This window comes from Elaeis guineensis, chromosome 15 (genome assembly GCF_000442705.2).
Source record: "Elaeis guineensis isolate ETL-2024a chromosome 15, EG11, whole genome shotgun sequence".
Classification (NCBI taxonomy): Eukaryota; Viridiplantae; Streptophyta; class Magnoliopsida; order Arecales; family Arecaceae; genus Elaeis; species Elaeis guineensis.
This window is the reverse complement of record NC_026007.2, coordinates 40,744,356-40,762,516: the sequence shown is the minus strand read 5'-3', so window position 1 is coordinate 40,762,516 and position 18,161 is coordinate 40,744,356. Positions and strand designations below refer to the sequence as shown.

Here is an 18,161-nt window from a genome sequence, read left to right as displayed (position 1 = left end):
ATGTTTTCATGCTTTTCAGGCATAAATTAACACTGTGGCCAACCACATGCCCTCTAATTAACTAAAAAAATTTTTGAAAGAATCATGCAATAAAGTTGGAATCAAGAGCAACATTACGCATCAAATAATATACACAGACATAAGGAAAACATAAAGACAAGTACACAAACGTCAATAAGAATTGGATACTGAAAGACATAACATGCATGGAGTACACATTAAGGAGCAAATATAATAATGCAAAACAAAGTTCACAGAAATATTAACTGTTGGCTGCAGCTCACAACAATGATAGGGTTCTCCACTGCTTTAGCCAAAGAGATCAACAAAACAAGTATGACATCGAAAATGACCAATTCAAAAGTCAAATCTTCAATCAACACCTGATTTATAAAATAAGAAAACATCTCTGCTTACATATAGAACTAGATCATGATATTCTACATCTTTAGTGAAATAAATTTCGTATACGTAAAAGTGATTGAACAACTTCTATCTGATCTTTGAACTATTTATATTCACAGATTACTCCTTTCCAATAGAGTTCACTAGATTATTGTGGTATACTAACTAGGTGACTTTCCTTAGATCTTTCGTATCATCTTTGGTGCTTTCTTCACAAGCATCAAGTGGAGGAAACTCCTGCCGCAGTGGTTGATGGGTATATAGAACTTGTCCAGGATCCCTTTCAATGGTCAAGAGAGGGAAAGAGAAAAAGAAAAAAAAAATTCTGGATCAATTTGAAACAGTCTGGTATACAATATTCTTCCTCTGCAATCTACCATCTGTGCTGTTGTTTGTCTATAAAGCACTGAATATGCTGCTTCCTATACAATGTAATGCATCTGCAAGCTCGATATGGCCACTGCAAAGGAGAATATAAGTGCAATGTAAACTTAAGAGAAATGGTGCTGATTTTATATAGTGTACTACCACATGATAGCAGCAAGATCTGGTTTGTAAAGTTAAAGAGGTGCCTCAGTAAAATATAAAGGGGAAGAGCAAGATGCATCAGCTACAAATGTAGGAAACAATTAGGATCATTAAATTTGGTTGTCGAATGATGCCTCCCTGATTTCAAACAATTCAATAAAACAATGCAATAAAGTATCCCACTGTGGAATGCAAGAGGGATATACACATTATAGCTCAGAGCAAGTCCAAACAAAGTTGATATGAGTCACCATAAATAATGTTCCCAACTGACAACAATACATTTTCTAAACCCTTTTCATGGTCCAAATCTAAAAACACATTATCAGAATAAAAGGAAAAGAAATGGCAAAGAATCCCAATTTGATGGGAGAATCAAGGGGAAATTATTGAGATATTTCTATATCATCCTTAAACTTATTATCTACTCTATTTGCTCACCTATCTTGCTCACCGTAGTTGATGCCTGTCTGTCTTGTAGAGCCTTTCTTTGAAACATAAACTGCCAATGAAGAAAATGATCAACATGATTATTACATGAAAAACTGTTTAATGGAGAGACAGTAAAAACTTTTAAGAAAGCCGAATTTTATTTTTGAGAAATAAACAAATCTTTTTCTTTTTTGGCTTCAACCTTCTGGAATGTTTTGTTCAACAATCCTATAACAACCATCAGACTGTGGCATTGGAAGCTCAGGGAGAAGCTGCAGGTTAAGGAGGCGTCTTCTCTCAAGTTCAATTGCATATTCATGCTCTTCAATCAGTTGCCTTTTTAAAGGACTAGAATCATGACAAACCCTTGACACTGAAAGAGGTGGAGAATTTATTCATATTTTAGAGCTACTCGTGGGCTTGAATCCCATCTCCCCCAAAAAAACAAAACAAAAAAAAAGGATAAATACAGAAAGAAAGAAGGGATTATCAAATCTATAAAGATAGCAATTATGGCCAAATATGCGAATCCTACTCACCTGCATTAATATCCGGATGCATTTCAAGAAATTGGTAAGATCCTGGAAGCCCCATTTTTTCAGCATGCATTCTGCCAAAAAAAAAAGAAAAGAAAAGAAAAAGAGAAATCCAAATCATCAAATAGAAAATTAGAAATGGGGAAAATAGGTATGGTTAGATTTACAACCCTAACTCCCAAAGGTGACTATTGTTTTCATGACAACACCACATGCTTCAGAAAACATTATAAGTATTTGTTACCCAGTAATCAAAACCTGAATTGAATGCTAACAATCTGACATATAATCAAAAGAAGAATCATCCTTCTGCGCAACTCACGACATTATAGAAAATGTTCAAAATTAATGATTTAATAAAAACCTGAAATACATCCTTAAAAAAATAAATGCATTGTTCTGCCAAATTATAGATGACTTAGAATTTGAAGTTTCAGAATCACCAATTACAATGGATGTACATTATACGTATCACATGAAAGCCTATGGCTCAATTAGATGTACAAACACAAACATACACTAGCAACATATGATGCTAAGAAGATTCTACCATATTCCAGGAATGCAAGATGGTGAGGCTGCAGGCAGTACTCAGATGTCATCCTTGTAATGCAGAAGACACGTGATGATTTATGGACATGGTGAAGAACATACTCCTAATGCATCTCAAGGGCTTATTTACAGGTTTGATATAAAAAATTAAAAATTTATGTGATGCTGGCCTTGATATTGGATTGAAAGTTCAACAATTACCATGGGCACTTTACAGTGACTGGGTTTCAAGTTGTCACTCAACTGTAGCGAATCCCAGGATGTTTAGTCACCATGCATGGCTTTTCACCATGTGAATCTCATGAAACTTTCCCAAGAGAATCACTTCAAACAACTAGTGGCCATACTAATAGATCAGTGGGCTTGCCTACATTTCTGTGCTCATCGTAGCTGTGGGTTCACTTGAATATATTTTGAGTTTGCCCTGTTATTCCGAGTTAACTAGGTCTACATATGCTTCTGTAGACATCTTATAGTTGGGAACTTGGACAGCATAGTGGACAAAGATGACATTGAAGACCTATTTCCTTTAATTAGTAATGGAAGATTGAAGGAAAAAAAAAATGCTGACCAATAAAATCCAGAATAAGGAATAGAAAGATAGACTAACCTTGATACAATGCTAATCAAACAAAAGTGGGTTGTTCTTCCATTAAAGAATGGTATTATCATGAAAGTAGAGGCAAATCAAGTAGAGTGATCATGGATACTGACCTGTCAGTAAGCTTTGATTTTTCTACATAGGGCTTAGCCAGAACCCAGTATCCACAAATCAAATGAGGTTGTCCCATTGCTAAAATAAGTTGTGCAGTTTCCGGGAGGTAGAAGATCACAAAACCAAACATTCGTTTCTCTCGTCGTGGTATTTGCACACCACGAACCGGACCATACTTGCTGATCACAGAGAAAAGGTAGTACACTAAAACTCAGCAAACTTGTTTCATTATTTAAACCTTTTCAAGAAGAAGAGGAGGAGAATACCTGAAGTAGTTTACAACATCTTCATTAGTGAATTTGCTTTCAGCTCGGAAAGTAATATAAATCATGCCGAGTGATTCTCCTAGATCACTTCCTTCATTCCTGTACTCCAAGTAATGCGGAGCCTCTTCTGCTAGTGCCACTGCAAGCTCTCCATATGGTCTGCAACTAAATTATGACCACAATTAATGGAGATTTAAAAAGGCAAAAAAAAAAAGGTGAAAAAGTTATACTGTGTTTGACTAAGATATAGGTTTCTCGTCCACAAGAATTGAAGTGGAACACCATTTATCTATGCAGGATTTGTTGCGGGAGGAGGGCACCTTTAATTCCATATCGGTTGTTAGTCAAGGAATAGTCAAGGAAGTCTCTGACTTATATAGAATGAAACTTTTTTTCTCTCTTGAAATATTTTTTAAAGGTTAAAACTGTGAGGCTCAAAATGGCTAGGGTCCACTGAAGCCCAAAGACAGCCAAAGCCGAAGAAAATAATATCTCACAAATGCAGAAATACTAAGAAGTAAATAATACCTCACACATGCAGAAGTACTAAGAAACAACCATGAGACAGCAAAGAAATACCTATCTGTAAACCGAATACTTTTCAGTTGGGCAAGCAACCGTATCAAGCTGAAACTAGCATTCACATGCCGCTGGCTGTCGCTAAGGTACACCTCAGGCTGAAGCAACTTCCCATAATTTTGAAGATACAATATGGGTAATGCGGCTAAAGGAACAGGCAACCCCATCCTCGATTTTAAGAGCTCCATGATCTCCATTTCTAACTCCTCCAGTGACCCAGGCTGAATGGCCTGGTCTTGATTACTTAACTCATTAATATTAGCAATATGGTTACAGGATAATCCATCAGACATGATCTGACCAAGAGAGAACCTACAGCTCGTACCATTCTCACAGTAACCCATATTTAAAAAATGACAAGGCTTGACAGAGAATTCTTGCAAACCTCCACCTGGTGCTGCCTCCGGGTAGTGATCATTGCCGGATGAATTGAGCCCCAAGAGGTTTGCAGCATTTAACTGTTCACTGAAGCTGATAAACTCTCCATGGCGATGGAAGTCTCCAATAAAGTCAGCATATGGAGGCAGAAGGTCAAAATTGTTGACAGGTGGTTCGATTGGCTGATCAGGAACAGCATGCATAGGCTTCAAAGTGTTGGGCTTCGAAGATGATAAGAGATAAGCTTTGGCTTCATTGATCAGACCAAGAATCTTCATATCAGTTCCACAGGCATACTCCATGATTTCTTGATGGCTATGCTTCAAAAGAAGGTAGCCGATGATCTTGGTGGCATTCCCCGGCTCGAGATCTTGGATTCGGCTGAATAAAATTTTGGTATTTTCGGTGACGTCCATTGTTGATTGCTTGTCTCTTCAAATACCAAACAAAAGGAAGAGAAGATTAAGAAGAGAGTAAGTGAACATTCTTTCCAGACAAATTGGAAAGCAACAACAGTAGTTACATAAAACAACAGAACTACATGGATTGCTGAAATTATAAATATTTTTTCAGAGCAGAGCTTAACAAGCTTATGTGACAAAAAATAAGTCAAACAAATTTTCTGTGAAAGCAGTAGTGATAACATTAAATATAAAAAATCCAGACTGTGCTAACTCTGGAAAGTAACAGATCTGACAGAGCAATAAGCTATTTATCTAGAAGACAGAAACATAACACCACAACCACCACAAACAATCCATGAAGAAGAAGAACAAGAAGAGTGGGAAATAGAGACAATAAAAAGGAGGAAGAAGAATAAAAATTTACTATTTATTATGCTTTACATAGTTACATGGCTTATCCTGTTCTTTTCCAAAGCTATGTTATAAATAACTGTGAAACTCTGTAACCTTAAGATTTGAAGGAGCAACTTTCTATCCAGATAAAGAAGTATGAGAACAACCTAAGGAGAAAGGGAAGAAACCCATGTGACAGAATAGCATATATGCACGTAAAAACATGTAGATTCATCAAACAAGAACCCAATAATAAATCTTTTCCTTTGGAAAAGCCCACTTTTACGGGCCTATATGTTCATAGTGGGTATCCTTTATATCCTTTTAGCGCAACCACAAGCATAGCGAACTATATTTAAAAAGAATCATAAGAAACAGGCAATGTTTAGCATAAAGATAGAATTTTTTTCTCTGTCATAGACGGCAATGGCAGAATACAGGAGGAGGCAGAAAATAAAACCATCTTTTGCCCTCAAAATCGTTTCTTTTATATGAAATAGCGGGAAGAAAGCCTCAAATTGAGATTTCTGCCACCAGTCTGCCCAAAAACCACATGAATCCACTCGTTCCAACTTAAAAATCTCTACAAGCCTATTCTATCATGTGTATGAAGATGCTCACTCTGTTGTTGGATACTCAGCGATCCAATCCTTCACCCCTATGCAGCACTGCCTTGAGAAAACAATACAGAAAGGAGAACAAACAAGCCCGTGCTCTTAAAGAGTTGAAGACATCTATATAACCGGCAATTTATTTATTTATGGTACTATGTTATAGTTTTATTTAAGACTCCTAGTAGAATTATAATAATCCAGTATGGTATGTTGGTTTGCGGACATCTCCAGTGACGCATGATAAACCATATAATAAAAGCGAGATATTCTTTCAAGGAAACATTGCCTTTTATTATTATTATTATTATAGATTACTAACATAGCGGCCGGTCCAGACCTATTAATTTTATAAATATAAAAAATTAATCACCATGCTGATAAATTTTAATATAAACTAAATTAAAAATATAATAATTTAATTTGTAATTTAATTAAAATAAATAAAAAATAAATTAAATATTTAAAATATAGTTTAGAATAAAATAAATAATATTTGTTGATCATTTTATCCAAATATCTAATCAGTATGGCATTTAATCAAATCAATACAAATTGATTAGGTAATTAATATGAATTTCAGTATAATTAAAATTTTATTATTATACTAGTTTATAATCTCATATGATGTATGAATTACGTATTTTATCATTGATTAAAAATTAAGGAGCTTGATTATAGTGTCTTATATATTTATTATTTTTAATTATTTATAATAAAATTGTACATAAAAAGATCAAAAGATAAAAATAATTTTAATATTGATATATATAATCATCAACATAAAACCAGTCGCTTCAGAACTAATCATCAACATAAAATCAGTCGCTTCGTTCTGATGATTGATGCCTTGCCCTCCATGGTTGCGTCACTTTTGGAACTTTTTTTATTTTTTTTTTAAGTTTCTCATTCTCAACGGTGAAACAGCGTCGATTGCCCTTCTCCGACTACAAGTTTGACCGCTGCGCCAATAAAACTTCAGCTGCAGAGACGGTACCATGGAAACGGGAAACTTTTTTTTTTTTTTTTAACTTTGACAAACCGAATTCTTACACAAGTTGTTGGAAAACTAACCAAAAATACTTTTAAGTGAAAAAAAAAAAAAAGGAGAGGATCTGCGATGTCATCCTCACTCGTATATTTTGAATGAATCTGTGCCACTTATTTGTTTCACTCGCGTATTTCAAAAAATAACAATGGTTCTAGAAAAGTTTGAATTAAGTATTCTATGCTATTCCACTATCAAGAACTCCATAATTACAAATTTGCATGGATAATAAATTTGAATTTTCATAAAATTTATTGCCACACTTTCGATCTAAGATTGTGAGTCAAAGATCATGACAACCACCGCATACTCATAGGAAGCTTTTCTTATAAGCATGCAAGGCATCTCATCATGACATCATACATATAAAGTTAAATAAATTTCAATCTTAATGATCAAATCTTAGTTCAAATAACAAATCAAAACTCAGTATCAAAAAGGAAGATAATTGTCTGATAAAGTCAACATTTAAAATGAAAATCTTGCATTAATTCTGAGAAAAAAATTCTAAATTAAATAAGCCAACTCCATCTCTAATCGCTCTCCCAATCGAATTCCGTATCACGCTAATTTTCTGGATCTGTAAAGAAAATGTAAACTCATCATGAGCTAAATAGCCCAGTAAGCAGTGTATATCTTTAACTGAATAAATCAGACAATAATACTGTACATATCGGTTTACTGATAATAACAAAATTACTATGTAAATTCATGAATTCATAATTTAATTCATCATACTATCAATCATATATAAAATTTCAATTCATCTTAATTTTAAATTATACTTATCATCTTAAATTCATCAAATTTCTTAAGTTCTTCTTACCAACCATAAACTATGACCATATTTTCTCTGTGGCAGGGTCATAATACCGTATATCTTCTTGCGATAGGCTACGAATCATCTGGCAGCAACGTCCTTCGAAATCGCTGGTCTCTCTGACGGTTTGTCGCTAGTCTCTCTGGCGACATGTCGCTGATCTCGCTGGCGACATAAACTCTCAGGACAAATCAATTACCAACGTATATGCCCCCATTGGCGGAATCCTTTACATAGCCAGGTTGTCAATTCATATCATCTTTCAATTCATATATTATTTCAATAATAATATAAATAAGTGATATTCAAATAAATCAATTATATCATTCTTTATGATCATACATCATCATAAAAATTTTCAACAAATATCTTCAATCATAAATAATTTTTAATAATTATTTTTAATTACAATTAATTTTAATAAATATTTTCAATCACAAGCATGTCATGAATTAATATAATTTAAATTTATAATTTATCAGATAAATTCAATAAAAGTAAAACACTACTTACCTCAAAAGAAAATCCAAATTAGGGATCCTAGAAATCTTGAAAATTTTTCTCCGAATCTGGTACGTCAAATATCATATTTTTGATCAAAATTTCATCAAATAAAAATAATAAAAATTCTTAAAATCCAATGTCCTCACATGGATCGACTAGATGACAGCATCCAGGATTTTTTGAATTGATCTATGGAAACTCTTCTTGATTTATTATTATTATTATTATTATTTTAAATCCATAAATCTTAAAAAAATCCAAGAGAGAGAGCAGAGAGAGAAAGTCTCTCTCTCTTTCTCTTTTTCTCTTTTTTTTTCTTTTCTTTTCTTTTCTTTTTCTCTTTTTCTTCTTTCTTCTTTTCTCGGGCTCTTTCCTGGCCGAAACAGGAGACCGACAGGTCCCCTCCCTTTGACCGACCGTTCAGGCTGCGGTCGACATGACGAAAGTCGACGGCAAGGGGGCAACCCTCATGAGTTCGGAGAGGCCAAGACCGACGATCGGCAGTGATCGCCGGCGTCAGAAAATCAAAAAGAAGAAGAGACCAAACAGGGGTCCCTTCTTTGACGAAATTCGATGACACCCATCGCCGGCAGTCGTGCCCATAGGCACGGAAAAGAAGAGAGAGGAGAGAGGAAGAGGAAGAAAGACTTACCTCAGCCTCCGATTACCCCGTCGATGAGAAATCGTGGCAAGCACGAATCAAGGGCCGTGGCTTCAATCGGAGAAATCAAAGAGGAAGAGAGGGAGGAAGACCGGTGGGGGGATTTCTTAGGAAGGGAAGGGCCTTTTTATAGAGAGCCCTAGGACTCCTGGTGGTCCTAGGACTCCCGATCACGGTGGCTCATCGGAGAAGAAGACTCCTATCGGGAATCTTCTTCCCCATTTCTCTATTTTTTTTTTGGGCTTGGGCTTGGGTCTTCTCAATCGGGCTTGGGCTTGGGTCATCACATTCTTCACCCCTAAAAAAAATTTTGTCCTCGAAATTTTTCATACCTGTGGTCTCGAAGAGCTGGAGATATTTTTGCTTCATTTCTTTCTCTAGTTTCCAAGTAGCTTCTCTTTCCGAATGTCGACTCCACTGTACCTGACATAAGGAATGTTGCGACGTCTCAGCACTTGTTCCTTATGGTCCACGATCCGTACCGGATATTCTTCATATGATAGATCTTTTCTAGCTTGCAAGGGTTTAAGTTTCACGATATGACTTGAGTCTGGTAAATATTTCTTCAACATAGAAACATGAAAAACATCATGTACTCCGACAAGTGAAGGTGGTAAGGCAAGTCTATAAGCCATTTCACCAATTCTTTCCAAAATCTCGAGCGGACCCACATATCTAGAATTCAATTTGCCACAGATGCCAAATTTTGAGATCCCTTTTGAAGGAGATACTTTGAGAAATATATGGTCATCATTTTGAAATTCTAATTTCTGTCTCATGTTATCTGCATAACTCTTCTGTCTGCTTTGTGCTATCCGAAATTATTCTTTAATTAATTAAATCTTCTCGACTACTTGTTGAATAAGTTCGAGACCCAATATTCTCCGCTCACCAACATCATCCTAGTGAATCGGTGATCGGCATCTTCTACCATATAATGCTTCATAAGATGCCATACCAATGCTAGCCTGATAACTATTATTGTAAGCGAACTCAATCAAAGGTAGATGCTCATCCCATGAACTTTTCATATCCAAAATACAAGTTCTCAATATATCTTTTAAGATCTGAATAGTTCTCTCTGACTGGCCATCAGTCTGTGGATGAAAGGCTGTACTAAAGTTCAATTTTGTTCCTAATACCTTGTATAAGCTCTTCCAAAACTGTGATACAAATCTGGTGTCTCAATCCGATACAATGGTCACTGAAATTTCATGTAGCCTTATAATTTCTTTCATATATAATTTTGCTAGTCTTTCCAAAGTGAATCCAACTCTAATTGGTAGAAAGTGCACAGACTTTATCAATCGGTTCACAATCACCTAGGCTACATCATTTTTACTTGGAGTCTTAGGTAGTTCAGTTACAAAATCTATAGTGATATGTTCCCACTTCCATACTGGAATATCGAGAGGTTGAAGTAATCCTGCAGGTCTCTGATGTTCAGCTTTAATTTATTGACACACCAAATATTTAGCCACAAACTGAGCGATCTCTCTCTTCATATTATTCTATCAGTACATTTTCTTTAAGTCTCTATACATCTTAGTACCTCCCGGATGAACTGTATAACCGATCTGATGTGCTTTCTGAAGTATTTCTTGTTTGAGTACCGAATCATTGGGTATACAAATTTTTTTTTTGAACCTCAATGAACCATCATCATGTATCTTGAATTCAGATTGAACACCAGCTTCCATTGAATCTCCTATTTTCGTTAATTGTGGATCACCATTCTAGACGACTATAATCCTTTCAATGAATGTTAGCTGAACCCTCATGTTGGCTAATCGCACTGTTGAGTCATATAATCGAATGTCTAATTTCAATTTTCTTATATCCTTCAAAAATTGACTTTGATGTGTAATTAAAATAGCTAAATTCTTTATGGATTTTCTACTAAGGGCATCAGCGACAACATTAGCTTTTTCGGGATGATAATGAATTGTTAAATCATAATCTTTCAACAGTTCTAACCACCTTTTCTGTCTTATGTTTAATTTTTTCTGTGTAAAAATATACTTCAAACTCTTATGATCAGTAAACACTTCACACTGCACACCGTATAAATGATGTCTCCAAATTTTCAAGGCAAAAATCACTGCAGCTAACTTCAAATCATGTGTCGGATAATTTTATTCATATGATTTCAATTATCTTGAGGCGTAAGCCACTACCTTACCTTGTTGCATTAATACACAGCCAAGTCCCTTTTTAGATGCATCACTATGTATTGTGAATCTTTCATTTTCTGTTGGTATAGTAAGAATAGGGACTGAAACTAATCGTTATTTTAACTCTTGAAAGCTCTGTTCACAATCCTTGGTCCACTCGAATTTAACTCCTTTCTGAGTAAGATGAGTCAAAGGTGTAGCTATGCGGGAGAATCCTTCTACAAATCATCTGTAATAACCTACCATTCCCAGAAAGCTCTGAATCTCAAAAATATTTATAGGTCTATTCCACTGCATCATAGCTTTCACTTTTGTTGGATCCACAGAAATTCCATCTTTAGATATGATGTGTCCTAAGAAGACTATTTTGTACAACCAAAATTCATTCTTCTTTAATTTGGCATAAAGTTTTTCTTTCCTCAATATTTATAGTACACACCGTAAATATTCTTCATGCTCCGATTTGCTTCTTGAATATATCAAGATATCGTCAATAAATACGACAATAAACTTATCAAGATAGAATTTGAATATTTTGTTCATTAAATCCATGAAGGCCGCTGGAGCATTGGTTAACCCAAATGATATTACTAGAAATTCATAATGTCCATAACGAGTTCTGTTGGTGCAAAAATTGGCCTGCGTCGGAGAAGCTGGAGTCGAGGGAGTCGCGGTCGCCATCGGGACCTGCAAAGGAAGTCTAAACCGGAGTTGGGTGTGCTCCGGCAAGACCCTCCGATGCTCAAGTCAGTTCTCTGCCTCAACAAGAATGGAGTTCTCGAATAAAAATTTTAACAGAGTTTTGAGATAGAAATGAGAGTTTAGAGAATAACGTATCTGGGATCCCCTTTTTTATAGGTGGAGGGGGCAATAGACTGATAGCGACATTTGTAACCATCTGACAGTGGATCATTCGGAGCCAGAAGGAGTTTGTCATGAAGAGTAGTGGAGTGGAATCGTGGCCATCACCGTGACCTGCCACGTGGAGTCTGTTGCGGAGAGTGGAGCGACATCCGTTGTCACGATTTGTTAGAGGGTGGAGGAGCCGTGCGGTATACATCGCAGGAAGTGGAGCAGAGTCGTGGCCATTACTGTGGCCTGCCACGGAGTGATGGAGCCGCGCGAGATCCGTCGCAGGAAGTGGAGCAGAGTTGTGGCCATTATTGTGGCCTGTCAGGGAGTGATGGAGCTGCGCGGGATCCGTCGCGGGAAGTGGAGCAGAGTCATGGCCATTACTGTGGCCTGCCAGGGGGTCCAGGCCTATCGATCGAAGTTCGATTGAGGTACCAGGCGGAGAGAGGTAGCTATCCATCTGAGAGGAGCTCGGATGTTGCAAATCCTGTTGGGTGCCTTGGGCGTTAAGGCTGCAGGCGAGGACCACTTGCCGTAGGAGCTCGGTCAGAGGCTTTCCGCAGATGCAGTCCGGTTTCGTGCAGACTTCGACAGAGGGTCGACCGGCGGTGGATGTCGGATGGCACTGGAGAGGTTCATCCGTCGGAGGGGTCCAGCTGCTGGATTCTGTGAGCCCGGTATTTGCCCGCTTATAGAAGTTCGGTCGGAGTCTGATCTCCGTAGAAGCCCGGATGGGGATCATTTATCGAGAAATCTCGGCCAAGGCCTGTCTCCAATAGAAATCCGAAAGGAATTCATCCATAATGGAAGCTCGGATGAAGGCTTACAGTGGGAATCCGGCACGGACCGCTCGTGGTAGAAATTTGAAGTAAATCGTTTGTAGCGAAAACTCAGAGTGGGTCGCTTGCAGTAGAAGCTCAGAGTCTGACCCTTGTAGGAGTTCGGGGTGAGGTCTACCTACGACAGGAGTTCAGGGTGGAAGTCCGGCTCCCATGGGAGCCCAGACGAAGTCTACCTGCAGTTAGAGTCGGGGACAAAGTCCGGCTCCCGTAGGAGACCGGATGATGTCTTCTTGCAATTGAAGTCGGAGATGAAGCCCGGCTCCCGTAGGAGCCCGGATGAAGTCTTCCTGCAGTTGAAGTCGGGGATGAAGTCCGGCTCCCGTAGGAGTCCTGATGAAGTCTTCCTACAGTTGAAGTCGGAGATGAAGTCTGGCTCCCGTAGGAGTCCGGATGAAGTCTTCCTGTAGTTGAAGTCGGGGACAAAGTCTGGCTCCCGTAGGAGTTCGGATGAAGTCTTCCTGCAGTTGAAGTCGGGGACGAAGTCCGACTCCCGTAGGAGTCCGGATGAAGTCTTCCTGTAATTGAAGTTGAGGATGAAGTCCGGCTCCCGTAGGAGTCCGGATGAAGTCTACCTGTAGTTGAAGTCGGGGATGAAGTCCGGCTCTCGCAAGAGTCTGACTGAAGTCTTCCTGCAGTCGGAGTCAGGGACGAAGTCTGGCTCCCGTAGGAGTCCGGATGGAGTCTTCCTGCAGTCGGAGTCGGGGATGAAGTCCGGCTCCCGTAGGAGTCCGGATGAAGTCTTCCTGCAGTTGAAGTTGGGGACGAAGTCTGGCTCCCGTAAGAGTCCGGATGAAGTCTTCCTGCAGCCAGAGTCGGGGATGAAGTCCGGCTCCCGTAGGAGTCCGGATGAAGTCTTCCTGCAGTTGAAGTTGGGGATGAAGTCCAGCTCCCGTAGGAGTCCGGATGAAGTCTTCCTGCAGTTAAAGTCGGGGATGAAATCTGGCTCCCGTAGGAGTCTGGATGAAGTCTTCCTGCAGTTGAAGTCGGGGACAAAGTCCGGCTCCCGTAGGAGTTCGGATGAAGTCTACCTGCAGTTGAAGTCAGGGACGAAGTCTGGCTCCCGTAGGAGTCCAGATGAAGTCTTCCTGTAGTCGGAGTCGGGGACGAAGTCCGGCTCCCGTAGGAGTCCGGATGAAGTCTTCCTGCAGCCGGAGTCGGGGACGAAGTCCGGCTCCCGTAGGAGTTCGGATGAAGTCTTCCTGCAGTCGGAGTCGGAGATGAAGTCCGGCTCCCTTAGGAGTCTGGATGAAGTCTTCCTGCAGTTGAAGTCGGGGACGAAGTCCGGCTCCCGTAGGAGTCCGGATGAAGTCTAGCAGGTGGTCGACCACCGTCGAAACTTGGGTGGAGTTCGCCCGTCATGGAGAATCCGACCTACACTGGTGGGAGTTTATCCGTCGGTAGAACTTAGGAATGTTGCGGAGGCTCGGCCACCGGAGAGGTTCGAAAATTTCGAAAGGTAGAACATGTGGTGAGTGCTCTGTCAGCTGTCAGCCGCTTTTAGCCGCCTGCGGTGGTGAGTGGAACATGTGGCGAGCGTGGGTCGGCCTAGGGAGATCCGTGATCATTATAGCGCCGGATCCCAGGGTCTATTTAAACCCATCTTTCTGCCTTCAGGAGTCTCATTCCGCTTAAGTGTTCTGTTGGTGTCTACCTTCTCTCCGAGAGCTCTGACCCTCTTTGGCGTCCACCTTGGCCCTAAGCGTTCTTCGAGTCATCCCTATCCTCGCACCTTTGCATCCTTCGGAGCGACTTAGGTTAGTCCCGAAACTTTCGTTTCTCTTCTTGCCATCTAGGTGCCCTTTCTCCTCCATTTTTCTTCCGCCGCATTCCCCTGGTTTGGTCCCCCGCGAACCTTTCACCTCTTATTTTGCCTGATTTCTTCAGAATTTTTAGGGTCCTTGTTTGAAATATCTTCTGGCACCTCCACCTCTAGTGGTTCTAGGAGTTCGTCTGCCTCAGCCCCCTAGAACCCTCATACTGTAGACGAACCCTCATCTAGGGCTGGGCCTCGTCCGATTTTTGCGCCGGGTGCCATTCCTTGTTCTCTGACTTCGGATGAACTTTTACTGATAAGGGTTCAGTATGGAGTTTCTCCGGAGTACGATCTGGAGCTTCCTGGTCCCGCCGACCGGGCTAGCACCCCCCCACCTGGCCGTTTCTGCCTGTACCAGAAGGCCTTCTGTGCCGGGCTCCATCTTCTGCTTTCGCCCTTCATCGTCGCTCTTTTCTATTTTTTAGATATTTCTTTGGCTTCAGTCGTGCCGAATTCCTTTAGGTTTCTGATAGGGTTCTCTCTCTTTGCCACGTAGTCGAAGTTCAGCCATCTCTTTCTTTGTTTAGGTATTTTTACACCTTTAAGCACCACCCCTCGACAAAAGACTGGTGGTACTTCTCTCCCCAGTTCGGAAAGAAGGGGTTACTAAAGGGTTCTCCCTCTTCAATCCATAATTGGAAGGGGATTGTAGGAACGTGATCTAGGGTTTCAGGGTTAGATCTTGAAACTTTTTCAAGATCATACAGCGGAAGACTAAAATAAATCAAAATTTATTTTATAAGATCAGAAAATCCCTAGATCTAAGATCCTATTACATGATTATTACATAGCATTAAATCAAAAATTAAAATATATATAAATATAGTATGAACTACATGTTGATCATATCAACATGTTTCTATACTAGCTACATCTAATGTATGTATTAAATAATAGATCAGATCTATTACCTTGTAAGTTAGATGCTCTAACCTCGCTGATCCAGGCTTAAGGATGATGTTGCAAGCCGCACATGCGTCCGGCCTCTAGGAGTCATCCACACGAGCCCACGAATCTCGATCAGAAGTCCTGCTTCAGAAAATCAGCACAGTATGCTAGTACTGCGCTGATCCTTCTTTGATGGTTGATCAGGTGCCTCCTTCTTCTTGATTTGGACTCTTCCAAAGATGAAAAATAAAAGGAGGAGTTTCAGATCTGAGATGCTCTCAGGAAACTCAAGATGGAAGGAGGAAAGATATGAAAATAAAAACCCTAGAAGAAGACCCTCTTCTTCTTCACGTTGTTCTCTCTAGACACCCAAACTTGCATCTTTTATATCTCCACGACCCAAAGGTATTTCTCTCTGATTTTTGGATGGCAGAAAGGCCTCTCAAATATCAATCTCTCTTTAAAATTTCATGAAGAAACTCGTCTTATATAGAGAGATATGATAGAGTCCTTGTCTAGGTCAAACACCTAGTCAAGGCTTATCCAAACATGGCAAGTTAAGGGACGCCCAACTCTTGAGCACCTCCTCCATATTTTCGTACATGGATCATCAGAAAAGGGTATACAATATAAACCCTAAAAGCCATAAAAATTTCAAAAAAAATTTGGATAAATTCGGTGCAAAATTGAAAGAGTTTTGGATTTCTAAAACTCTATCTCATAGAATTCGAAATCCAAACTTATTCCTTTTAGATTTGATCCAAATCACCTTCCATGTAAGAAAGAAGAGAGGAGACCTTTTGTGAACGTGGGAGAGATCTGGGAGAGGGCTTTTGTCGCACAAAATAAGTGAAGATTGGCGTTGAATAAGAGAGAGGGCGTGGAGAAGGTTTATGTGGCGCAAGGTGGAATCCTAGTCCTACTAGGATTCTGTCTCATAACTTGTTTTAATTTGGTTTCCCAAACCAAATCAAATCAAAATTAGATCAATCTAATTAAAATAGATCTTAACCTAATTAAGAACCTAATTTAATCAGATTAAATTAGATTTAAATCTGATTTAATTTTCTAATCAAATTAGAAATTAGATTGACCCAAGTCCTAGTTGAACTAGGACTAGTCTTTCCTTGCACTTGGCTTATCCAATAAACCAATTGGACTTGATCCAATCAAGCCCAAACTAAATCTAATTAAATCATATTTAATTATACTTAATCTCAGCCCATTGGCTTAATCAAATTAAGCCAATTAGCAATCAAATTGCTAATCGATCCTCCTGCAACACTTGCACTGGGTTAAATGTCAATCGTATTGATTATTTAACCCTATAATGATTCTTAATCGTTGATCAACCATCCGATCGGATTATGAACTCTAATGTGTGTGACCTCATAGGTCCGAACCTAAGCTGGTAGCATAGAAATAAATTCCTATACCAATCGAAGTGACCATCTAGCAATGGTACCCGACGTCCGGATAGGTCGAATGTGTAGAACAACATCCTTAGAACCCATGCGGATATAGTTTTCATATAATTCATCCCCTTGACCAAAATGATCATAGGACACCCCAGAGCTCAACTGTCAACTCTGATCAGGTTGTCCACATTGTATTTCAAAATATCAAATCCATCTGATGGATTACCCTGGCCAAGGTTTTGCTAAATTGAAATACAGCGACTCATTCTTCTCCAACTCTTGGAGTGGTCAATCCCATCTCGATCACACTCTGACTTCGCAAGTACTTGACTGTGCCCAGAAGCCTTCCGTCCCTGAATTAGTAATTCAGTTAGTCCAGTACCAAAGCACAGTGAGTTGCTTGCAAGTCACTGAGGCGATCTCAAGTCTAAGGGACACTTATACCTATATCCCATCAGAGACATTCTCGACAGCAGAATGCTCTGGAGTTGGTCACGTTCAATGACGATGTACCCTTACATCTCACCTGTATGCCATACCAATATCTCCACACTCCTTGGTTAAGAGGACAACCAACCCATATGGCCTACAGCGACCTATGCTTGATAGAAGCTGTCGTCCTTATTAACAGCCTATCATTTGGTCGTGAACAGTTTTAAGGACTAATCGATAAATCCTCTCTTTATCGAACTTAAATAGTCCTAAGGACTTCATCATAACAACGGAGTTCATTAGAAGATAAAAGCTTATGATGAAAATGCCAAATATATTTTATTTATTAACAAATCAATTACAATACTTGGTTGCTCAACCGTCAACAGCTTGACGATTGGCTTTTTGGGACATATTTCCCAACAACTCCCACTTGTCCTAAAGCCACTCGGCACAGTATCTAATACCCATCTTCGACTTGTGGTTGTCGAACTCCTTTATTGCCAGGGCTTTAGTGAAGGGGTCGGCTAGGTTCTCCTTTCCATCGATCTTCTGAAGGTCGACGTCACCTCGATCCACGATCTCTCGGACCAGGTGGAAGCGGTGCAAGATGTGCTTCGTCTGCTGATGTGCTTTGGGTTCCTTCACCTGAGCTATGGTACCAGTGCTGTCGCAGTAGAGCAGGACTGGACCATCGAAGGAGGATGCTACTCCGAGCTCATTGATGAATTTTCTCAGCCACACAGCTTCCTTCGCGGCATCTGATGCTGCGATATACTCCGCTTCACAAATAGAGTCTACCACAGTATGCTGCTTGGAACTCTTCCAGCAGATGGCTCCACCATTCAGAGTAAAGATATAACCCGACACACTCCTACTGTCATCATGGTCAGATTGGAAGCTGGAGTCT

The 18,161-nt window shown here is 39.6% G+C and overlaps 1 protein-coding gene across 1 annotated transcript; it reads right to left on the bottom strand.

Moving 5' to 3' along the window:
• Positions 1-447: 447 nt before the first annotated feature.
• Positions 448-4,807, bottom strand: LOC105036723 (zinc finger CCCH domain-containing protein 18). Its single transcript, XM_073249612.1, has 7 exons — positions 4,014-4,807; positions 3,435-3,593; positions 3,168-3,347; positions 1,905-1,975; positions 1,568-1,738; positions 1,375-1,435; positions 448-865 (listed from the first exon to the last, which is right to left on the bottom strand). Exons 1-7 carry the CDS (start codon positions 4,805-4,807, stop codon positions 802-804), a joined length of 1,500 nt encoding a protein of 499 aa, XP_073105713.1. The 3' UTR covers positions 448-801.
• Between the last annotated feature and the right edge of the window lie 13,354 nt (positions 4,808-18,161).